The 24,701-nt window shown below is 42.4% G+C and overlaps 1 protein-coding gene across 1 annotated transcript in view; it reads right to left on the reverse strand.

The window, feature by feature from the left end:
- Positions 1 to 24,701, reverse strand: part of notch1b (notch receptor 1b) — a 45,389-nt gene that overhangs the window by 10,596 nt on the left and 10,092 nt on the right. Inside the window, exons 3-24 of the mRNA XM_071483556.1 lie at positions 19,454 to 19,716; positions 18,778 to 19,116; positions 16,909 to 17,031; positions 16,504 to 16,737; positions 15,847 to 16,002; positions 15,241 to 15,426; positions 14,261 to 14,374; positions 10,683 to 10,796; positions 10,283 to 10,516; positions 9,882 to 9,992; positions 8,930 to 9,122; positions 7,430 to 7,575; positions 7,159 to 7,272; positions 6,296 to 6,415; positions 5,535 to 5,687; positions 5,190 to 5,418; positions 4,431 to 4,632; positions 3,898 to 4,051; positions 3,496 to 3,680; positions 2,659 to 2,791; positions 1,128 to 1,385; positions 362 to 474 (exon numbers count right to left, since the gene is read on the reverse strand). Of these exons, the coding sequence (XP_071339657.1) occupies positions 362 to 474; positions 1,128 to 1,385; positions 2,659 to 2,791; positions 3,496 to 3,680; positions 3,898 to 4,051; positions 4,431 to 4,632; positions 5,190 to 5,418; positions 5,535 to 5,687; positions 6,296 to 6,415; positions 7,159 to 7,272; positions 7,430 to 7,575; positions 8,930 to 9,122; positions 9,882 to 9,992; positions 10,283 to 10,516; positions 10,683 to 10,796; positions 14,261 to 14,374; positions 15,241 to 15,426; positions 15,847 to 16,002; positions 16,504 to 16,737; positions 16,909 to 17,031; positions 18,778 to 19,116; positions 19,454 to 19,716 (3,874 nt within the window). The remainder of the gene's footprint in view (positions 1 to 361; positions 475 to 1,127; positions 1,386 to 2,658; positions 2,792 to 3,495; positions 3,681 to 3,897; positions 4,052 to 4,430; positions 4,633 to 5,189; positions 5,419 to 5,534; positions 5,688 to 6,295; positions 6,416 to 7,158; positions 7,273 to 7,429; positions 7,576 to 8,929; positions 9,123 to 9,881; positions 9,993 to 10,282; positions 10,517 to 10,682; positions 10,797 to 14,260; positions 14,375 to 15,240; positions 15,427 to 15,846; positions 16,003 to 16,503; positions 16,738 to 16,908; positions 17,032 to 18,777; positions 19,117 to 19,453; positions 19,717 to 24,701) is intronic.

Consider the following 24,701-nt stretch of genomic DNA (forward strand, 5'->3'; position numbering starts at 1 on the left):
CAGTGTGGAATGGGGCTCAGTGGCTATCACTGTCACCTCACAGCAAGTAGATCTAATGTAAAATGTGATGAACAGTGTCACCTTCAAGCAGGAAACACAAAAACTGACATATCACATATCTTAGATATATGTATCTTTGTTTGTACTTTGTTTGTAGAACACTCTTTAATTGTGGAGACTCAACTCCGCCCCAGCAAAAAAATACAAGTCCCGACAAGGTTAAGAATTATTTCAGGAAAATATTATGGTGGGCAAGTAGCAGTTACAATTAAAGTCTGGATAATCCTTTGGGGAATGAAAGACATTTATTACAGCCACTGTGTGTGTGTGTGTGTATGTGTGGGAGTGTGTGGGTACTCACAGGTGGACATTTGCAGATGAAGCCATTTGGCGTGTTACTGGCTACGGCGCAGGTCCCCCCATTATGACAAGGTTTACCCTTACAGCCATCAAACACTTTGTCACAGTGCTGACCTACAGAGGGGTCACAGAAAAAAAAAGATTTAACATATTATTTATAGTTTAAGAAATATCCTCACATTCTCCCAATTGACATCAAGTTTAGTTTTATACCCAATAGCACATACAATGTCTTACAGAATGAAACCGGTATGCTGTCTAATAGTGGCTCATTGCAGGTATTTAAGGCAGTAGTGTATGGTATAGTGTAAGTATAGGTGTATATGGTTGTTGCTAAGTACCAAGAAATGTAAATACAGACATGACAAAGACACATTTGAGGTGATTAAAGTGTCCCCATTGCCAGCTGTCTACCAGGGAACACTAACAACTTTATTTTTAAGCTGCAGAATAAAAAAAAAAAAAATGCAAGGGATACACATAAGGAAATGTGTTTATGTTATTTCTTCTTTTTTTTATTTTCAGATAGCATCATGTGTATTGGCCTAAAAATCCAGCATCATTGGGCTATTGTCTCTTTTCAGGCCTACAAAAGCAACGGCTCTTTGTTCAAAGACAGAAAAAGCCTCGGAACATGAATTTGAAAAACAGAGCTAACATCATCACAATGTGGTAAATAAAATGTAAGAAGTCTCATTTTACTCATGGCGTTTAAACCGGACTCGGCAAGCCCCCCCTGTCTGTAGCTCTGACCTCAAGCTGTTTACCTGTGTATCCGGTGCGACACTCGCAGCGGTAGTTGTTGGTGAGCTGGATGCAGCTGTGCGTGCCCCGCGGGTCACAAGGGTTGGACAGACACTCGTTGACGTCTCCCTCGCAGCGCTCCCCTACGTATCCCGCAGGGCAGATGCAGTGGTAGCCTCCCACTCGATCCACACACTTGCCTTTGTTGAAGCACTTTGGCTCTCTGGTGACTGGGTCGGTAAACGGGTTGCAGTCATCGATGTTAATCTCGCAGTGCACCCCTGAGGATGGAACGGCGGGGGAGGAGGGACAGGGAATGTCACTTTAGTTGGTTCAAAGGTAACACTGAGGGAAAAGTTCTGCTGTCTGTGATGTTTGTTGTATTGAAAGAGGTCCTGTGTGATGATGTTTAGTGATCTATTCTGTTGGTTTAACCATTGTCTCTCAACCCGCTTCATCTGCTTCTGCGTCAGTCAGTAATTTCCTACATTTCCCAGAATGACATTCAACAGCCCTCTCATAAGAACTACCTATATCATAGGGGTAAAGTCAGCGGAAAGATTCACACATCTGTCTCCTGTGTAACTGATCCCTCTCTGTATTATTGCAGACTGATCGTGTAAAATGGTAAGGATTCATTATCTTATTAATTTTCCCCAAAAAATATCAGTGTTTTGCTTATGAAAACATAAGTATACATTACAATTTAATACCTCTACAATACAATACAATGATTTTTTGTTGTAGAAACACTTTACAGTTTAATCGTTTCTTTTTTAATTAATCACATAAATGGATTTTGACACATTATCCATTCATATTTTCTCACCAGTTTTCTGTTTCTCCTCACTTATATTGCACGAGAACCTTCTTTACTAAACACTGCAATGGTCAGTGTTCATTTGCAGCAGCAATATTTGGATACAGGGACATAAAATCCACCTGAAATGTGGCTTTAACTGATCTCCACCCTGTAAAACTGAATATTTTCAGTAGAAATGGGGGAGTGGTAATACTCATTTAATGTATTATATGGCCTGAAGTTTAATAAAGACAGAAAGATTGACTTGTCCAGACATTAAACACAGAAATACAAATAGAGTCTCAAATTAACAGAATTTTAATGGTGTACTGCTTCTGTCATGAAACATGGTTGAAGTTAAAACAGAAGCAGGACCTGACCCTGAGGGGACTGGTCATTATAGTCAAAAAAGTTTTAAAAAAACATTTAATGATAACAATTTTGAACAATGAACCTTAAATATCAGAAATCTAAAAAAAGGCAATATCTCATACGTCATGATGTTTTTTTGGGAAACACCCAACTCCACTGGCACTTCAGGCTGACCTACAACGCACACTCCCTTCTTGTCTGAGAGAAAAAAATCAATGGCGTATCTGACAAGCAGAGGAAGGGATGGAGGCAAGACGGGAGGAGGAGTTTTTCAGACATGCCCTGGGTGCTGTTAAGCCCTAATTAATGAAGCGTGGAGAGAAGGAGGAGAGGATGGATGGGCAGAGTGGTGTGGGGGTGTGTGCGTGGGGGCTGTTGACCTTGGGTTCCCCGGGGACAGGAGCATTTGTAGGTATTGATCAGGTCAATGCAGGTGCCCCCATTCTGGCACGGCTGGGAGAAGCATTCATTGATCTCGTCCGAGCAGTTGGTCCCCACGTAGCCTGGCATGCACTGAGAGACAGAGGGAATGAGAGAGAGTAGAAGAAGAAGAGGCAGCCAAGAAGAAGGAAGACAGAGGGAGAAGAGAGGGGGAAACTTAATCAATGTCTGACATGAAACAAAGATGTTTTTTGTTTACCTGGCTGTTTTCTGGCCTCCATCCTGCCAAGGCCAGCAGATCCTTTATTCCAGGGTGGATTAACATAACCAAGCTTCTATTTATAAACCGGCCTCTTCATTAAGACTACACAGTGTTGTTTCAGCTGAAAGGATTCCCGCTGTACACTGAAGCATTTTAACAAATTCAGTAGACAAAACTGAGAGTTTGAGATTTTAAACTTGTAAAACAAGGTGTGCAACTTTGATAAAGTTGGTTAAATTAATGAGACCTTTGAAATGCCAAGTAGAGTGGTATTTAAGACTCCATTTACGATTAATATTAACATTAAATCAGCAAAAAATGTTGGCATAATTGGGCTGATTATCACCAGAAAAAATGTTACAACACTGTTATGTTTATTAAAACCTATTAAAACAAATTTTCATTTGTCAAAAAAGGTAAATCAACAAATCAAACTTAAAAATGAGTTTGCACGTTAAGGTGCCACATGGACCGGATGCACAAATAAATACAACACAAAAATAGCTGGAGCACAGCTTGCACATATTCATATATATTCAAAACCACTGGGTGTGGGTTTCTTTTGGTTTGTTACCTTGCAGGAGTATCCGCCTAGAAAGTCGGTGCAGGTGGCTCCGTTCTGGCAGGGGTTCGGGGTGCATTCATCCACCTGGTCCTCGCAGTAGCTCCCAGTGTATCCGATCTGGCAGTGGCAGTAGTGAACGTTTCCCGCGTCCAGACACTGACCCGAGTTATGACACAGATTGGCAACACTCACTCCTACACAGAGTGCATGACACAGAGGGCACTGTCTTTAGTGTTGTTTTCCAAAAACTTTATTTGCTCAGGGGAGATTTACATAGAATTCACTCAATATATGACATTGTGATTTTAATAGCGAAAACACCTGTGCACACACTTTTAAAGCCGACTGACATGCGCACATGTATGCACACACACACATAGGATTTTAAAACAGCTGTACCACCCATCTTACCTCTCTGCTTTGCTGCCACCTCACAGGAAACACTAGGGACGTCACAATAAAGGCCCGTCCAGCCAGTCTCACACTCGCAGCTGTAGGTGGTGCCCCTCTGCCAGCAGGTTCCCCCATTCTTACAGGGTGACGAGTCACACCAATGCACCAAGTTCTGAAAGGTGCAGGGACATGTCAGATGTACCAGCCACTGACTGCGTGCTGTTTAAACACACAGTATCAATCCAATATTCATTTTTACAAATGTAAATATTGCAGTTAGCATTGATTTGATAATAAACACTTCAAGACGCCTAAAAGTTGAAGAGCATTTAAATGATAGATGCATAGAACTGATAGCTATACAGTAAGTATACAAAAGATCGCAAAACATTCACTTTTCAACTAAATTTATTGCAGGTTTTACTGAGAGATCTGGGCATCTTATAACCCACAAATCTGTGTTTACTGGAATACTTTATAACATATGATTGTACGAGGGACTGAAGCAATACAGAATAACTCGACCTCAAGCCCCCCTCCCTCCTCCTTACCTGACAGTTGAGTCCGGTGTACCCATGAAGGCAGGTACACTTGTAGGTGCCGTAGCTGTCCTGGCAGGTGCCACCGTTCTGACATGGCTTGGAGTCACACTCGTTGATGTCATGCTGGCAGTAGCTCCCAGTGAAGCCGGCTGGGCATAAGCATGTGAAGGTGTTGATGCCGTCCACACAGGTGCCACCATTGAAGCAGGAGCTGCAGAAAGAAAAAATATATATATTAAAAAGGTTATGAAATACACCAAAAATGAGCTGTGTAGCATTCTGCAGCTTTTTTAGAGAGAAGAGAGGAGGAGAGCAAACCAATAAAACTTTCATTATCTAAGCTGCAGGTAAATTCACATCTGAAGAGCAAATACTTTTTTTTACAGCAATGCCCTCCTTTAAACTTATTTGCATTTTAGCAAACAATTGTATGGTCACACACTGATTTACAACTTGTGTTATATTGCTTTATATGTTATATTGGAACAGCTGCAAATAGGAGAATTTAGCTGGTTTAAATCAATACTCCACCAGAGAGGGCAGTAGTGGACAAGAAAACAGGGTCCAGATTAAGAAGAAGGTGAATGTGAACCTGCTGATCTGAACCAGTGTCCTTACTCACCAATCTGTGTAAATAAACATGGTGACCAGTGTTCCTCTCTTTGTCTTATCTCTTAAAATAACAGATGTGCAGTTTGAATATGATACTTTGATCTCTTGATATCTTGTCATACTAATGTGGCACTTTGTTTTCAGCGAGCTCCGCACCTCTCCGTGCAGTCAGGAGTGTTGTTTTCACAGTGGATTCCACTGAAGCCAGCCGGGCAGGTGCAGGTGTAGCTGTTCACACAGTCGGTGCAGTTGGCTCCGTTCTTACACGGGTTGCTCTCGCACTCGTTGATGTCCTCCTCGCACTTTGTTCCCCTAAAGCCAGGTAGGCATGTACACAGGAAGCCGTTCACCTCGTCCTTGCAGAGGCCTCCACTGCTGCAGGGGTCTAGAGGGATAGCATTTGACTTAGCTCAGTGATTATGTTTTGTAGTGTGGGTTTCTAGGTCTTTGCTTTCATGCAACAGAGAAAAGGAATAAAAGGAGAAAAATTGGAACACTTACTGGGCTTGCAATCATCAATGTCGGTTTCACAGTTGCGTCCAGTGTAGCCCGGTTTGCAGCCACAGTGATAACTGCCCAAAGTGTTCTGGCAGGTCGCTCCATTGAGACAGGGATTCTTCACACACTCTTTGATGTCCACCTCGCAGGTTTGGCCTTAGAGAGGAGGAGAGCAGAAGAGAATTCTTCCTTTTAAAGGAACGGACCAAGCCAGTGTGTTTGGATAACAGGATTTGGGATATAACGGGATAAGTTTAAGTTATTAAGTACTTTAGCCACAGGAGGGAGAGTAAGAAAGTATATATCAGTTAAAAATGTAAGTAAGAAACTAAGGAAGTAAATGGTTCTGATTGTTGCTAAGTTAATAAAGTGATATCTGATGTTAAAATTTTTAGCATGTCAATATTCTATAATTCTTCTATAATGCACGTGAGTGAAATACAACTGCTTTGTGAAGCATTATAATTCAGGTCAGGCGCTGGTCAATTGCAGGCACAATGTCAATGTATTTACAATCCTGGATCAATTCTGCCTGGATCTACAGTTTTGGTGTGTAGCAATCCTTTTCACATTTTGGAAATGGATACACATTTGAAACTGAATTTTTAATCTAAATTTACTTTTTTTACAATGGAGTTCTGCACAGCAGAACATGCTTTATTCTCTTGGGAACATGTGGCAAAACTGAATGACCTTTCCACTGACAGTAAGACAGAAGGAGCAGCTGCTGTAGGAGACACAGGTACGTCGACAAGAATGTTTACCTTGCCAACCTTCAGGACAGACACAAGAGAAGCTCTGATAGCCCTCCGACTCCTGACACACTCCTCCATGTTTGCAGGGTTTGGAGCTGCAGGGGGCCATCAAGGTTTCACAGTTCTCTCCTACAGCACATGAACACAAAATCACTCATATTACAGCATGCCTTGAATTCAAATAAATTATAAACCATGCTTAACTGTCATCGTGTGTTATCATTTAGGAGTCGTGAACTTGGAGATAACCCAACCCAAATGGACACAGAATCATCTTTCACTCAGTGCTATCAGAAGATTTTAGCCAGGTTCTGTCAGTGCTAGAGGCCTGCAGAGACATTTCCCTATCTGTTTCCACAACACATGGCTCATACAGGAAGCCGACTCCAGTTTCCGGCCATTGTGAAGCCATTTGCTGTTCTGTGAGACAGGAAGCAGGCAAACAGGAAATGTGTCAGGCACCCCGTTCCCACCCCAGCACAAGCAAAAGCCTTTTATTATTCAAAGTCCTGTGGATTTTTCCGAAAAGACGACTCGACAAATACGAGAAAATCTGCCCTTAGCCTTTCCATTATTATCTGTTTTGTCAAATAATAAATGAGATGACACGAAAATATTTCCAGTTCTCTTATCAGGGATGCTTCTGTAGCACAGAGGAGCAGAGTGAGTCAGAGGTTTGGTGTCTTTGAGCCCTGAGGAAGCCTTGCTGTTGAACTTAACAGCACTTTACAGTTATTTCATCCGACGCTCTTTCCCCAGTTACTTAAAGTACGCAGGCTGTGGAAACTGCAAGCCCCCCCCTGGGTGAGGAAATTCCTGAACACCAGGCCAGCACATGGGCGTATCAAATATTTTCAATAACATTTTCATACCCGTGTAAGGCAGGACACAGTTGCACTTGTAGCCTGCAACGTCGTCAATACACGTCCCCTGGTTGAGGCAGGGGTTGGAGGCGCATTCGTTGATGTTGGCCTGGCAGTTCGGTCCTGTGGTTAAAGCGGAAGAATACATTACACACACTTCAGTTTAGGTTGAAGGTCAACAGTCAAGCGGTGTGGAGGGAAGTGTGGTTTGGATGACAAACTCACACTATACAAGCCAAAACATTGACACGCACTCAACCACATGCACGCAGATACTGACCAGTGAAGCCCATGCGACAGGTGCAAACATATCCGCTGGTCATATCCTTGCAGGTGCCTCCATTCATGCACGGGTTGGATTCACACTCATTGTTGTTGATGTCACAGTTTTTACCACTCCAGCCAGAATCACAGAGGCATTTATAGCTGATGGGGAGAAAATGTTGGAAATTGTCAGTGATGAGACGAGACGAGAGGCTTTTGTCACATAATTTCCTTCCACTTGAAAAGTCTACCATCAGATATTTGTATGGGCTGCGTACATAACTGCAAAACTTTACCAAAATGTACCAAAAACTGTCAAGTACTGGCAGCTGGCACTGAAAGTTCAATATTCTTAATCTTCTTTGATGATTCTTTGATCAGGTAGATCTTGATTTAAATAACACAAAAAGCCACATTTATGTCTAATTGTGTTCAAACAGCATTTAGCACATGAGAAGTTGTTAAAAGATAGTTTGACCTTCTGGGATATGGACATATTCGCTTTCTTGCTGAGAGTTAGATGAGAACACTGGTACCACTCTCACATGTGAAGCTACCTATCAAAGCTGAGCTAACCAGCTGACCATTATCTAAAGGACCAGTGTGAAGGATTTAGCTGCATCTAGTTTTGAGGTTGCAGATTGCAACTAACTGCATACCCCTCCCCTCACCCCTCCCCTTCCAAGCGTGCAGGAAAACCTAAAGTGGCTTTCAGGTAATGTAAAAATGCCAAAGGATTAATTTGTCCATTTTGGGCAACTGTAGAAACATGGTGGCATAACACTGCAGGCTCCATGGAAGAGGACGCACTCCCTATGTAGATATGAAGGGCTCCTTCTAAGCTAATGAAAACACAACAATTCTTAGTTTCAGATAGATCATACACTAATGTAAACATAATTATGAATATTATATTCCACTTCTGCCAATAGACCTCTCTAAATCCCACACACAGACATGAGAGCAGTATCAAGGTTCTCATTTAACTATGTGCGAGAAAGCGAAATGTCAAACTATTCCTTTAAGTGAAAAAAGGCTTTGTAGAAAACATGTTTATATTTGTCGTAAGTATCATTTTGGTGTTGGTACCAAAATTCAGGTATTGTATGAGCACTAGTATCAAAACTTTTAAGCAATATCCAGTCCAAGATATTTGTACACAAGAAGGAAAATCTTACTTCTTTAGCTCATTTAGCTTTAGGTTAACCTAATTATTTTTCCTTGGTACCAAAGTCACTTTTGACAACCTCCAGAGGAAGACTTGTCGTGATGCAGTTGTTTTGTATTCATCACTTACTCTAATAGTTGAAAAACTGGGAAATACACTTATTGGACGGTGATTATGGTGCAAAAGCCAGTTAGCTTATCTTAGCTCAAGACTGAAAGCAGCAGGAAACAGCTATTCTATTCAAAGGGAGTGAAATCCGCCTTGCAGCACCTCTAAGGTTCACCAATCTAGTGCCATTCGTGACAAAATACAGTTTACTGTCCTGGATTAGTTTGTAGACTTCCTCACCCATTGACCTTGTCCTCACAGTGACCATGGATGCAGGGACTGCTGAGACACTCGTTGACTTGGGAGAAGCAGGTGGCGTCGTGGTAACCTTCTGGACACACGCAGGTGAAGCTGTTGATGCCATCGATGCAGGTGCCGCCATTGTGGCAGGGGTTGATGGCGCACTCGTCGATATTGATGTTACACATGGTACCTGCAAGAAAGGAGAGGGTGGTTTGCCTTACAAGTGTGTGATCAAATCAAATAATGTCTTTATTGATGTATAGACAGTGAACTGACGGGCTCTGACATTACTTCAATACCTGTTTGAAGTATTTTTAAAAAAAAATACACAACACCAACTCTTACAACAGGCAAAGCCGCCACACAATGAAGTCTATACCTCAGAGCAGTGAATGTATCAATTTCCAGAAACATGAGGGGCTTTAAGTCCCCCTTTGTCGGCCACTTGAGGCATTGACGCCATTCAGCCCGGTGCCACGCATAACATAAAGGCAGCCCATTTAGCTTTAAAGCAGGGACCGGCTTCCAGGCTTTTAAAAGCTCAACTTTCAGGAATCTTTCAGGGAATCTTTTCTCCCGCTCAAATCCCCGGTGACTGTGTGTGCCAGAGTGTGTGTGTGTATGTGTCCCCTCTTTGTGTGGGAGGGCAGCTTGCGTGTCCTAACAGCAGCAGGTTGGGGACAGGGTGGAGCTGGAAAGTGACACCGGTCGAGCCTCAGAGGAGCGTGCTCACTCGCTCGCCATCTGTCACCCTCCCCACCAGGACCACACTCCTCCGTCCATACCTGCGATCCTCGAATCCCGCACCTTGTCTATTGGCCACCTGAGACAGGAGCCATGTTCAACCTGGCTTCTATTAACTACACAGTTAAACAGCTTTTCTGCAGACACCTCTGCTACACTAACAAGGAAAGAAAAAGAAGCAAGTATCTATGTTCAAGGTGCTTACCAGTGTAGCCCGGTTCACAAGCACACTCGTAGCCATTGATCTTGTCGATGCAGGTCCCATAGTCACAGGGGTTGCTCTTGCAGTCGTCAATGTTGATTTCACAGTTGACTCCTGGAAGAAATTTGCTCTCAGTAACCTCAAATTTCAGAAACACTTTACACTACATCTTTTTTTGTGTGTGTGATCTTTTTTTTTTTTTTTTAATTATATTTTGGGGGTTTTTATGCCTTTATTATAGCTTAGTGGAGACTGACAGGAAAGGGGGTAGAGAGAGGGGAATGACATGCAGGAAAGAGTCGGACCGGTCGGGAGTCAAACCGGTGACTGCCCTGTTAAGAGCGCCTTGCGCTCAACATGGTACGCGCCCTAACCACTCGACTACCTGTGTGTGTGATCTTTACCTGTGGTTCCCTTGGGGCAGCTACATTTGTAGGAGTTCTCTCGGTCCTGGCAGGTGCCTCCGTTCCTGCACGGCTGGCTCAGACACTCATTGATGTTGGTTTCACACAGCCGGCCAGTGTATCCAGGGTTGCAGTAGCAGCTGAAGGAGGCCAGACCGTCGATGCAGGTACCGTAGTGGCAGGGGTCAGAGAAACACTCGTTGATGTCTGTCTCACAGTGTCTCCCAGAGTAACCTGGCAAAAGAGATGTTGGTCATACAGTCTTTTTTTAAAATTTTTTTATTTGGTATATTTCACAGGCTTAAATACTTGAAAAATCTTCTACTCCTTTTGATCTGGTAAACTGGCATCTAAAAGTCTTATTATTCTATAATTTCAGGTTTTGTTTAAACTTGTGTACCTTCAGTGCACTCGCAGGTGTACTTGTTGGGCCCGTCTGTGCACTTGGCGCCATTTTTGCACGGCGTGCTGGCACACTCGTCGATGTCTATCTGGCAAAGGTTCCCAGTGAAGCCTAGAAAAACAACAAGGGGGTGTTATTGTGTGCATGTGTGTGTGTGAAGGAGTGTGTGTGTGTGTGTGTGTGTGTACAGACATGGCTACTGTGTTCTCACCATTTCAAACCAGTCCCGCTCATAATCCCGTACCCGTACTATAAGAGCTCTCAACGAATCAGAAATCTGCATGTTAATTAACAAGCGCGAAACACTACAAGCTCTCTATTTTCCCTTTCATTTCTTTTCAGCGCGACTCCAAAAGGAGAAGGGAGAGACGGGGAACCAACTGGTTTAAAGTGGGAGGGGGGAGAGAGGGAAAGAAATGAGGAAAGAATGAAAGTTGCGAGGCCTCCTGACCAAGGGGTGAGAGACAAAGGAGGGCCTGTCTGCTCAACGCCTCATCTGAGCCAAACTGAGCCTGTTGCCTCCTTTGTCCCCCAAAAGTTTTTCATCACAATGTGCATTCTCCTGTCTTGCTTTCACCCCAACTCCACTACCCCCTCCACTCCCCACCCGCCTCTAAAAAGAGTCAGCTTGACCTTTGACCTTCCACCATTCAAACTCCTTGTCATTCAAAATCAACCAGCAGGCTATCTCCCTTTTCCTCGTCTGAGATATTTTCCTCTCGTTCCCCCTCTGTCGTATGATGGTACAGTCCAAGGACTATAAGGATGTTGTCTGATGAAGCGATAAAGTTCCTCTTCCCCTCCCCACCTCCCTGCAGGAACACACAGGTGGTTTAAGTTGAGAAGACGGACTCAGCTGCGGCTAATCCAGCGAGGAAGTATTTGTGTGGCTGGCGGTGAGCTGATTTCTCCCAGTGGACTCTGATAGAACCATTCACTGTTTTCTGACTTGGCTGCGAGCGCACACATGACGTGAGGACTGCAATGTAGATACAGTGGAAACATGCACACGTGTGTGCTTTTTGTTATACATGCAAACTATGATTAGAAAATATCAGAAGCTCAGAAAAACAAAAAGTTGATTAAAAAATGTTAGAAAATTTGGGATCCCTCTCTAATACGGCACAAGCAGGTTAACAAGCCATAACTACTTATTTTAAGTAATAGTTAATGGATAATTTACTAATGCTTTGTAGATTACTTTTAAGGCTATTAATAACGACCACATTTGGGTTGCCAGGTTCTGAAAAAGGGATTAATGAACTATGAATAATAATCATAATTTCTAACTGCATTATTACCAAAGGGAAAGGATAAATACCAGCCAAATCAATATTTTCACAACATGGCCAATTTCTAATAAGGAACTGATTTAAAACAGTTAATAAGTTTATAAGTGTAAATAACTTTACTAATTTACTTATGTGTTAACACTAGATATTAAAGCTATTACTCTGCTGACAACAAAATGTATATAATAAATAATAATAATAATAAAATATATAATAATAATCCCTTTGGCTGATGTTTTATTTTCTTTTGCTGGAAATCTACTTGTGAATATCTAATAAGTTATAAGTAAATGTCCTCCTGCAGCACTTTTATAGATGGTAAAGGTTCGTCCAATCCAGTCCAATGAGTCAAATATATTTTTCACAACTTGGCAACCCAAAAGTTGTTCTTATTAATGGCTTAAAACTCATCCATAAAGAATTTTTGAATTATTTAACCATTAATAAAGCCATTAGTTACAACATGTAGACATTTTATAAAAGGTGTCTTATTACGAAGTGGTATCAAAAACGTTATTTTGTCAGCAGTTTGATTTGTATGAGCTTTGGACTCACTATGAAGTATGCAGCCTTACCCATAAACTAACCACACATAAACTACTCAATCAACGATAAACAAAACAGCCAATATAAAAAAGAAACTTCAATACTCAAAAAGTGGAACATCAGCTGTTTGCAGACTGAGAGAGGAAAACAACACCAGAGTCTTGTGTCAGATTCTGCCAGTTTCCAGCAGTTGGGGAAAAAAGCTGGAACAAACCTCAGTGCTACAAATCGACTGTTTATTTGCCAGGTCATGATGCACGTTAAGTTTCTGAACAGTTCAGTTACAGTGACCCAAGATACTCAAAATCAAAAAAGATTTAAAAAAAAAAAAAAAAAAACACCATGAATGAATTTCTTGCCCAGATGCACACATGCATACGCACACAAAAGGTGAAGCAGAAATGCAGGCATGCACAGGAGCACACATGCACACACACACACCCACCACAAATGATGCACCTCAGTGGCCAAAGAGGGATTTATCCCCAGACTGCTGGAATCAGACATTTCAATGGCGCTCAGTGGGGTTTCCATGGCTATTCCATGTACAGAAATGAAAAGAGGGGACCCTCGCCTCGGGCCTGGCTTGCAACAGGGACAAATTTACATCTCAAGCAGGACGGTTAAAATCCCTCCCCCTTCTTCAGCCCTCCCTTCCTGCTTCAGTATAACGGTCTGTGCGTCTCAACTCACCCCCCCAAAACAACACCCCTCCATCCAGCCCCCCCCCCCCCCCCCCCCCAAAAAAAATACTTTCACCACCACCACTCAATGCTGCTTCCTCACATAGCCCTCTCCCACTGTCAAACTGAGTTTTCATAGGCGTTAAGCTCTTGTGTTCACTCTTGTACCCCCTCTTTTAATTCTAAGCTTCCTTGTTAGGATGTCTTTCTTTCTTTTTTTTTACTTTCGTTCTTTCTTTCCTTTCTTTCTTTCTCTCTCAACAGGAGGAATCCTGCCTCTCTCCACCCAGGCCACCTTTGATCCACCCGACTCAGAGCTTTGCTATTTTCCTCCAAGACAAGAAAGAACGAAAAAAAGGAGAAAAAAAATCACTTTCCCCTCGATGATCCCACCGAAAGAATGCAAAATAAAAAAACACATTTGGGGAGTTTGAAGAACCTTCCTTTCTTTTCTCCTTTCTCTTTTTCTCTCTATCCAAGATTCAATAGTTACATTCCTTCACCCCTGAATAAAACATCAATACCTCTTGTCCAAATAGTGTAACTCAAATGGCATTTCTGGAACAAATGCTGCAGCAAAAAAAATACCTGCCCTCTAAATAGACCAACCTACCTACAACACAGAAAATGTTATTTTGTGAAGCGTTGTCCTGGCTCTACCTGCTATTATTATCTCTCAATTGGTCCCAGTCACAATCAAAAGTCTTGTTTAGATCCACAAGTTTCTGCTCACTCATCAGACTGAGAGAGACAAAAAACTTGTTCAAAAAAGTTTAAACTTCATCAAGCCTCTCCCTATAGATTGTTTTTTTTCCCTCTCCCCCCCTGACTGCTGCGTACGTTCTGGGCTACCCGGGCCTGTGTAAGCCTGCCTCAGGGCTGGGATTAGTGCCCGTCCAGAGAGGTGTTTGTGTGTGTGTGTGTGTGTGTGTGTGTTTGAGAGAGAGAGAGAGAGAGAGAGAGAGAGAGAGAGAGAGAGAGAGAGAGAAAACCTCCTCCCCCTGCCTCCCTGCCCCCCTCCTTCCCCTCCGTTGCAGCAGTACGGCAGCCTCACCTGTGGGGCACTGGCAGAGGAAGGAGTTGATCTTGTCGATACACTTGCCGTTGTTCAGGCAGGGGTTGTTGGCGCACTCATCCGTATCGATCTCGCAGTACTCCCCCTCGTAGCCTGGCCAATTAGCAAGGGAGGACCAGGAGGGAGATGGATTGGTTAGACAGAGACACACAGTGAGAGGCATTTTCCACACTGCTGTAATTTACAGCTGTAATGGATTTAAATTATACACATTAACTATTATTTTCAACTTATCAAATGAAAAGTTAAGGGTGACGCCCTCAAATTCATTTATTTGCCCGACCAATGGTCCGAAACCTAAAGATATTCAGTTCACGATCACATAAGGCAAAGAGAAGCAGCCAAATCCTCAAAACCTGAGAGGGAGGAGCTACAACGTGTTTGGTATTTTTTTTTAATTGAATATGAAGTTGCTGGTCATTCTTCTATTGATCAACTAATCAATTAATGGATTCTGCTGTATTTTTAGGTTTAACTGATTGATCAGTCAGTCGCAGTTAATAGACAATAGTAAAATGACACACGTCAAAATTTCCCAGAGATGAAGCTGACGTCTTCTAATTGCTCTTTTGTTGCTTTACCAACCAACAGTCCAAAACTCAAAGATGATTAAATTTACAACAACATGAAACAAAAAAATTCACAACAATTCTTCACATTTCTTTTAACAAATGACAAAAAAAAAGATAAAAGATTAATCGAGTTTCAAAATTGTTGCTTGAAAATTTTTGGCAATGGACTAAATGTTGACTCAACTAATAATTTCAGACCTCAATAGGACCGTTTAAAAAGGACAACAGAGAGACTCATGTACACATCAGTCGTGTGTGGCTTTACAACCTGTATCCTAGATGCCCAAATGACACATTTTTTGTGTGATGATGTTTTATGAGAATGTGTTAAATGTCACTCTGCAAATGGTTCAATAGCTGATAACATTTTCCAGTCAATTATCTCACCTGGCATGCAGATACAGTGGAAGTCCCCTATCTGGTCCAGGCAGGTGGCATCATTTCTACATGGGTTCGACATGCACTCGTTGATGTCCAGCTCACATCGCGGCCCCACGTAACCCCGCTGGCACTTACACTGAAACGAACCCTTGGTGTTTATGCACTTCCCTCCGTGCTCACACGGGTTGGAACCTGTTTAACAAATAAATACTGTAAGTTCATCTTAACGGTCCGTTGTGTATGTACAAGACCTATCAACGAGCATTTTAAATGTAAAGACATGACAATGAGATGATTTTGATGGTTTAGTGTTGTTTGAGGAAGCCAAAACCAAAGCTTCAACTGTGTGTGATTACACAAATAATACCCTGAGGGTGTTATTACGGGTACAATTATGGGCACCACAGTACCCATAATAACAGGAAAGAATGAGCTCGTATTTTGGTTTGTATAAAAGTTATGAAAGCATGTGTAATGTGATTGAAACTTTGTTGACAGTAATATAGTGAAACTATGACTATGCTACATTGGACCAACTGGAGCAGATGATATGTGTCTTCAGTCAGTCAGATTTAAAGGGTGAAACTAGACAAGAGAGAGTGTGAGTTTTACCCAGTGCACACTCGTCAACATCCTGATCGCAGGAAGTGCCGACGTAACCAGAGGGGCAGGTACAAAAATGATTTCCGGTGACGGGGTTGGTGTCGCAGTTGGAGCCCTTTTGACACGGGTTACTGATGCAGGCGTCGTCCACCTGGCACAGCAGACCTGGTGCAGAGTGCATAAGGTGGATTCTGTTATGCTGTTATGCTGACAGCAATAATAAATACTGCAGTTGAAAGCAGATGCAAGTGTTTTTTTAATGTATTAGTCAACTCAAACTGTGAGGCACCCATAGATGGAGCCTGGTAAATAAACAGATAATTAATGACAATATGACAATAACACAGTTCTAAAAATATGAAATACCCCTTGATAGGAGAAGCTATAACTGCTGACAAATACTTTAAATTATTTAAGACTTAAAAATGTTGTATTTGTTTATAACTACATAACAGTACGTTATAGCACAGTTAGAAAATATTTATATACTGCTTATTGAAATGCTGATGAAGAGAGTAGTGTTCAACTAATGTACTATTACATATGTATGGCAACATGCAATTACTCTGATGTCAAAGATGTCCCTCCACTAAAATAAACTAATAGAAGTCCTCCACCAGCAGTGAGAAGTTATCTTCTGTCCAACATTAAGAGCTAAATATATACCTGTGCGGCCATGAGGGCATTCACAGAAGAAAGAAGCCACACGGTCGTGACAGGTGGATCCGGCGTGGCATGCTGCACTGGCACAGTCATCGATGTTCTCGCTGCAGTCGTCCCCTGTCCAGCCGTTCACGCACACACACTGGAAGCTGCCATAGGTGTTGTGGCACGTGCCGCCATTTTGGCAGGCGTTGGGCATCAGTTGGCACTCGTCAACATCCTCTGTGCAGAGCTGACCTGTGGGAGGATTACAGTTTAATTGGTTTATATCTCAAAAGACTTTTGAGACTTTTTTTTTTTTTTTTTTTTTTTACAGATTTCTGCATTAAAAAAATGTATCAGCCCCATAAAGTTACCTTAATGTTATTAAAGCTACAATGTTGACACATGTGCTTGGAACATACATACCTGTAAATTCGGGTCTACACTGGCAGTTGTAGGTGTTGACTCCATCTACACACGTTCCTCCATTCTGGCACTCATGGCTGGGACAGTCATCAATGTTGTAGTTGCAGTTTTTTCCAGTAAAACCTGACACAGACAGAAATATACAGTTAGTAACAGACTCTAATGAATTTGTGACAGCGTGTGTTTGCTAAGCTTTCACTGAGTAATTTCTTTTAGTGGCTGCTTCAGATTTTCAGTCAGTCATTTCTCCTGGTTTGAAAACGACATTCTCCACTTTATGACAAAGGGAGTGAAACTTCTCTACAGTTAAATGTGGTCAACTGTCTTTTTCCTCCCAAGAACGAAGGCAGCTGTACCCTCCTGAGGTCTGTGGCAACCTCGCCGTGTAATAAAATCCACTCTGTTATGCAGTTACACAAGAGGCAACCACTGGACTGTATAAGCGGCATGTTGGGAACTATAAAGTGAAAACCAAAACCAGTACAAGTCCCCTGCCACTGCCAGGAGCCTTTTGGGTCTTTTAAAGAGAAACTTTATGGTCTTTCCTAAACAGTTGCTTGTTTACTTTGGAATAAAGTGAATTTCAGACATTTCTGCAGGGTAACATATGAAACAACGCTCGTAACTTTCAACCAATGCACTATCACAGTTATATATTAAAGAGGAGCAGTAACTCCATGACATCAATCATTGCTGCTTCACAACTAAGACAGTATTTATGTATTTTGAAATAATATTTTAATATTATACTATATTTAATATCTTTTCATCCATTTTATTAGCCAATATGGTGAAACTGAGGAAGGTGTTGCGATTGCAAAAATGTTTTCTGTTGTAGCCGAGTCATTTAACAGTTAGTCTGCAAGAGAGGAAGCAAAAATTTCATGAAAACATGAAGAAAGCTTCTTCATCAACATTACAGTTACAAATACAAGTAGGCCTCAAGTGCCTAATTCCTTCACATAAGGCATTTGCAAAAAAAAAAAAAAAAAAAAAAACTCCAATAAATTTGAAGCCTGCATTGTTTACATCTATGTTTGCTAGTTTGTAGTCTTTTCTTTGGCATCTTACAACCACCTGCTGATCAGTGGAATAGCATCCTCACTCATAAAAATATTCTTCGATGACACTACTCCAGAGGGTAACTTTACACCGTAAGAGTATCGGCGAGCTATCTGAAACAGCTTGTTATGGAAAACAGAGGATGTCAGGGAGATGGGATGGAAACCTGCGACACATTCCACACATTACATGAATTTCTGGACCCGGTGGAAACAGAAAAAAACAAGGCAAAGTCAGTCTGTGTGGAGTTTATGAGCTGCTGGGCAGGACTACGGTCCCTGCAAACTTTGCTTCACTCCGCGATGTGAAAAGGATGTTGTCCTTTGACCATTTCCTTACGATAAGCCCTGATGCCTTCCTGCTCTGCCTTGTTCACACACTGTACACACCAGGGCAGAAACGCACACAGATCTACGCAAACACACAGGACACAACATAAGCAGGAACAGCCCAGCCTTAAATGACATCATCTCTCACCAGGCACTGACATTTAAATTTAACTTGAGAAACTTCAGTGTATTTAGAAGTGAATAACCACCTTAACTCAGCTTAGGGTGTTTATCTGGTGTGACTACAAGATTAGCACTAGCGCTAACAACCTTGGAAGAAAGCATGTAGCTGGCAAGCTAACAGCTAACATGCCACACAACTGCCAGAATAAAACAACCATTTTGGGCTGTCCTGCTCACTGTTCCCTCAGTGGCACAAAGATGTGGGTCAAAGTTCATCAAAGTTGAACTTGACGAGAAGAATTCCCACGAATTTAAATATTGGTGTAACCAGGGTAAAATCATCAAATGTTTCTACCTGGCACGCAGGAGCATTCGTAGCTGGTTTCCCCGTTCTGGATGCAGGTGCCTCCATTATGGCAGGGTGAGGGGTTGCAGGGCAGGTAGCGCCTCTCGCAGTGCTTGCCTGTGTACTCCTGCGGGCACTGGCATCGGTACCCGCCAACCTCATTGATGCACACCCCGCTGTTCTTGCAGGGCGATGGGGTTGCGTCGCACTCGTTGACGTCCTGTTTGCAGGTCTGTCCCGTGAAGAATGGCGTACAGGTGCAGATGTATTGGAAGTCAATGCTAGAGCATCTGCCGCCGTTAGCGCATGGGTTTGAGGCACAGGGGTTGGCAAGCTGGCACTGGTTACCTAAGGATACAGAGAAATCACTGTATGTTCTAGTCTAGGCTGTCCTGGCCTTTTTATTATCAGGGTCAGAGGTTTCTTCTGCTTCGTAAAAAATAAACTGTATATATCTAGAGAGAGATACAAATTTCATGTCTTAGACAATTATGACAAAAAGCATCTAGAGTTTAACAAAATTATTCTTAATTTGTCCTGGTTAATCTTAGAGAAGAGGTTTCATACCCCTCACAATCCTTCAAATTCAAAGTTCTCAGAAACTGACTGATAGCTGAGAGCTTTTGGTGAAATCTCTATAATCAATTACCTTACTACTTTAATAATCTGAACTGTTGTGTGTTACCTGACCATCCAGGTGGGCAGCGGCACTTGAAACTCTGGAGACTCTCAAGCTCACAGGTGCCTCCGTTGCGACACGGTGAGCTGAGGCAGGCGTTGTTAATGGGTGTCCGGCAGTTGCGGTCGCTGTAGCCCAGTTTGCAGGTGCAGCTGAAGTCCACCTTGTTCCCCCTGACCATGGCGTGACAGGTGCCGCCATTCTCGCATTGCGAGTTGGTGCACGGGTCAAGAAACTGGCAACGGCTTCCTAAGTATCCTTCCCGGCATCTGGGAAAAGACAAACAAAGTGGTCAGGAACATTTTTTTAAAGCCATTGATGGATGAATAGTGAGCAACATAAACAACTTCTGCAGACTGTGATATGTGTCTTCATCTCATCTTCGTCCCTCATTTACAGATAGACAGTTGCATTTTATTGTGTCTGAGATTTGAAGTATTTGTTTCCTCCAGAAGTTAAATACCTTAAAATACTGTGCAGCTACTGTATTCAAGCCAGGGTGACTCACCTCACTTATTAATCACCCCAAAACCTTTATTTCTCTACAAAACCAAGTATATTGAACGTTGTGCTTAGTAAACCTCTCTACAGATTGACTGCGTGTCACCCTTAATGGTTTCTAATACACATACTGTTCATTACTTATTTATGTTATATACTGAACTACTTATACTGGTTGCTGATTCACTATTAAAAAATAACTGAGATTGCATTGAGATTGCACAGTTAGGTTAAAATAACTTCAGCTCACCATTTAACAAGCCCATGTCAAAATGTCAAACTGTACACAAAGTTAAAAAACATTTATAAATTCGACTGGACACTGGGCCGACTGGTTGGCTGAACATCTGGTTAGATCATCAGCTGCAATGACAGTAAATTTGGACCAGAAATAGAATCATATTGTCGGTAATCTGATGAACTCAGTTTATTGTCCAGCCCTGCTCTGAATGAATAGTAAAAATATTAAGATCCTAAAAAAATCTGGTTACCCCCTTTTAGTAATTCATTAAAAAAGACAATAAACAACCACCATTACATCACGAACAGGAACAATTTATGATTTAATAAAAACCTTCCTTCTGTGAGATCTATTGGTTTGCTAATAAATGTCCATTCTTTATTTATTTTTCTCATTTTGAATTAGCATTACAAAGAGTGGGAACAGTCAAAGGGAGTTTCCCAAAGACCTATGTTTTCACCATCCAATCTTTTGCAGCTCAGCACTGACTGAAGAGTTCACAAGGGTGAGACAGCACTTCAGAGTAACGAGGGTCATCCCTTTGTGCACCACTGTGCTTACAAATCAGCTGCTTGGGTAATAGCCTTTACCAATAGGACTAACAATCTATTTCCCTTTAAAGATGCTCCTGCCCTGCCCTGCCCTGCTGTTTTTACAGCACGGCAACACAGCCATGAGAAACTATGCATTAAATGGCACATTCATCTTTCTACCGCGACCCCCTGCAAACAATGTGTTTGAGGCTGTAAAACAGAGTAGCCAGAACAGTGGGAGGAGGGGGATCCTGTGATGTTTCTCACAGGTTGTGACCAAGCCATAAACGTCCGCTCGGACCCCAGCAAACAAGTTCCCAGGGAGAGAGAGAGAGAGAGAGAGAGAGCGAGAGAGAGAGAGAGAGAGAGAGAGAGAGAGAGAGAGAGAGAGAGAGAGAGACAGAGCTTCTGCAGATCACAGGGACACATTCACACATTTACGATTACAATGAGCGGAGCTGAAGAGTGTCCCCTGAGGATACATGCGGCTCAACAAAGGGGCCACACACACAGAGCATGCACACACTCATACCTACACAGTGTACGGTCTTTCTCACACACACAAACACACACACATACACACACACAGACAGACATGGGATGCATGTCAGTACAAACACACGCATACCCACACACGCTACTGTAGGTGATCAATTCAAAATTCTCCAGCTAGAAGAAATGTCAAAAATGTCCTTGTTCCAGCTTCTTTGTACGATAATATGTTGATTTCTTCAGTTTGTATAATTGTAATCAAATCTGTAGTAACAGTCCAGAGTTTGTGTATCGATACCAAAATGACCCCATTTTTTTTTTTGACAGTAGAGAGCTGCTAAAATATGCGCACAACTACGTGTGGATGTCCTGTTTTGCTCAGTGTAATACAGGTCTGAAAAATTTATGAGCAATATTAGCAAAATCGCAGTATGGCCAAGTGCAATATAAAAAAATCACATGAGCTACATTAGTTGTATAAAGGGTACAAAGTGTCACAATATACCATAAATGAAGCATTTTTATGTATATTCTCTTGACATAAAAGAACATGCTTGTTTGGTACAAGAAAAAAAAAATCATCATCAGTTCTATTTTTTTTCAGTGACAGTGAAATAAGAAAGGCCATTCAAACCAAATCGTGACTCATATCACAATCGCAATATAATTTTCTTTGCATATCGTTCAGCACTTCTGTAATATGATCATCTTTGGATATTGGCCTGTTAGACATCGGCTTTGGTTCTAAAAAACTGAGTATTTTTTACTTTGGCTTTTCATTTTTCTCAACTTACTGATCTTCTGCTTGGGCTGTGATTTGTTTTAAGGTTTTTATCATCATTTTATCACCAAAACCAACCACCTCAGACCCTCCCTACTGCCACATCCCCATTTTCATCACTTTCAGAGATTCAATACTGGTGTCAACAACGCTGGGTGGCCAGTGAGGCTTGAGCATTACAAAAACAAAGCATCTACTCAATAGCACCGGAGATGAGAGCACAAAAAAATCTGCGGTATTTGAATTCTTGTTCCTAATCCGTCCTTTCCAAAAGTCGAGACACAAGAAAAGCAGCCATCATGGCACCCTTCAGCAGCTCTCAGGGATGAAATGTGCTCGCTTCAACTCTTTTGTCAGCACTCATTCATCCTGAGGACAAGGCAGCATCTATGCCACAGTGTTTGAGCTGCAGGCCAACATTACGGCAACTTCAAAGCACCGTGCCACCACCTCAATGCTCGTTATTCTTCCCTCCCCAGAGAGGATTTGCTGCAGCATCAGACAAGAAATGGAGGATGAAACGGAAGAGACTGTGGCGCAACTTCTGTCAAGAAACACGAAAGATATCTAAATGTGAAGGGAAATTACACAGTGTCTAGAAATCTAAATTTCTTCTGTTTTTTTTTTTTTTTTTTGCTGCAGACACTTGACAAAGAACAGCTCTCCGACTATTGTTGTGTTTCTCTCTCACGCAGGAACAACATTGTGCATAAAACATCCTGCCGACATCAAAGCAGCATTCCCATGACATTAAAACCCGCCGTCACTCTCGAATACCTGACCAGAGCCAACAAGTCTGTTAGCCCTGAGGGGCTGGCAGGACCATGTCCCCAAACATTCCCAGGGGGTCCAGCCAGTGTGTGTGTGTAGGTGGGGGCCAAGCCGTGGCCCCTCTGTAGGGACAGCCGTGTGTTTAGACAGGGTCTCCCTCTCAGGGGATTAGGCAGCTTTAGGACTGTGGCAAGGAAAAGAAAACATCACATGCTAGGCTGCCCGCTGCATAAACAGTAGTAGTGAGTGGTGGCATGTCACCACGCTGAGAGCAGTGTCCGAGCTGCAGTGTCATTCTGCCCGGGATCACTGTTCAAACAAGCAGTGATGTCAGGAGCTAGTTGTCAAATAATTTACATGCAAATAAAAAAATCTCAGGCAGGTTTTCTTCACAAAATCAGTGAAATGAGTCACGTTTCCAAGCTGCTGCTGTGCTGCAAAAATCCTGATTTTATAACGTTTGGCGTAAGACAAAGTCACTGTGCTGTGATTTCAGCTACATTTTCTTGTAAAATGGTGATTAGTTAGAAGCTCAATCACGTCAGCTGCCATGCAGTCAGCAGAGAGAGGTGTGCCTGTGGGGGGAAAGCCCGTCCTCGCAAAGGCGAGGCAAAAATGGTGTCTCTGTTCTACAGAGACCAGCTAAGGTTTGTCCAAAAGAAAAAGTTGCTAAAAGGGTTTGAGAAGTTGTAAATCTAGCGACAAAGGTGTTGGCAACACTGCCTGTTAATGTTATGATGTAATATAGACTGTTTGTATCAAGTCATTTTGAAAGAGTAACAGCCAATGAGGAAATTCCAGCCGGCCAATAGTGTAACTACAGCACTCAAGTTTTCAAGTCTTTCAAACTGTCACATATTATCTTCTATCGTGTCAACCCGACATGACCAATCCACATTCAACACAGTTTCTTTTTTTGTTCTGAAATTGGCTGTTTTTTGTTGCAAGTCGCTGTGGGCCGCCAATGCAGTCTACGCACCACATTCATTTCAACACAGAGAGGCAGCTGTAGCGTAGATTACGAAGCGGTCAAAATAAAAGCAACAGCATCAGATTGGTACTGAGTACTGATATATATTCCCTGACCTCAGTAAACTGCACCACACATTCATGTTGACCATCACAGTGCGTCAGACTCCTCTCTGTTGCAGCTCCACTTTTTTTACTCCCTGATAAGTCAAAAGTGTCTTTGCATTAAAACTTGTGATGTAGCTGAAATTCTTCCACATCGTTTCTGAGCATCTGTATCCTGACCCTTAGAGCACAGTAGAATATGTGTGTGTGGGAGGAAGGGGGGGGGGGTCTGGCTGCTAGAAGGCCAGTCCAGTTAAGCCGGCTAGTGGCGGGCGCTGAGGTCGTGAGGCGCCACACGAGCTCGCTGGAAAAAGGCCGCAGGGAGCAGGTGCGCATGTTAATGAGGAGACGGCAGCTGCTGCCCCGGCTATTCACCCCCTCCTCCCCCACACCTCCCATACCCCTTATCCCACCACTCTGCCTCCTTCCTCTCCATGGCTCCCCATCCTATTACTGTCCTAAAGCCTGCAAGACCAGCAAGAGCCCTGTGCTGCAAAAAAATAGGCTTGTTAATTTATGAATAGGTCTGATTGAGTTTTTTTTTTTTTTTTTTTTATGTTAATAAAATTGAGTTGACTGTGGCGGAGAAAGGTCTTTAAAAGTAAGAAACAAAGCAGATCTAGGAATATCTAATAAATAAAATCCACTTCAAATCTGATTGAATTATCCAAATGTGTGAATATATTCAAGATGACTGGTCAGATATTTTACTTTAGATTCAATGATACTTTAAATGGCATCTTGGGTTGTCCATTTTTTACAGTGTTGGTATCTGAATGGCTGACACCCCCCCCCCGAGAGAGAGAGAGCGAAGGATGAGTGGGCCCATTGTTTTTCCTCCCCATTCAGAGCTGACCACGG

This window comes from Trachinotus anak, unplaced genomic scaffold (genome assembly GCF_046630095.1).
Source record: "Trachinotus anak isolate AG129_WGS33_773 ecotype Australia unplaced genomic scaffold, CSIRO_AGI_Tana_v1 ptg000008l, whole genome shotgun sequence".
NCBI lineage: Eukaryota > Metazoa > Chordata > Actinopteri > Carangiformes > Carangidae > Trachinotus > Trachinotus anak.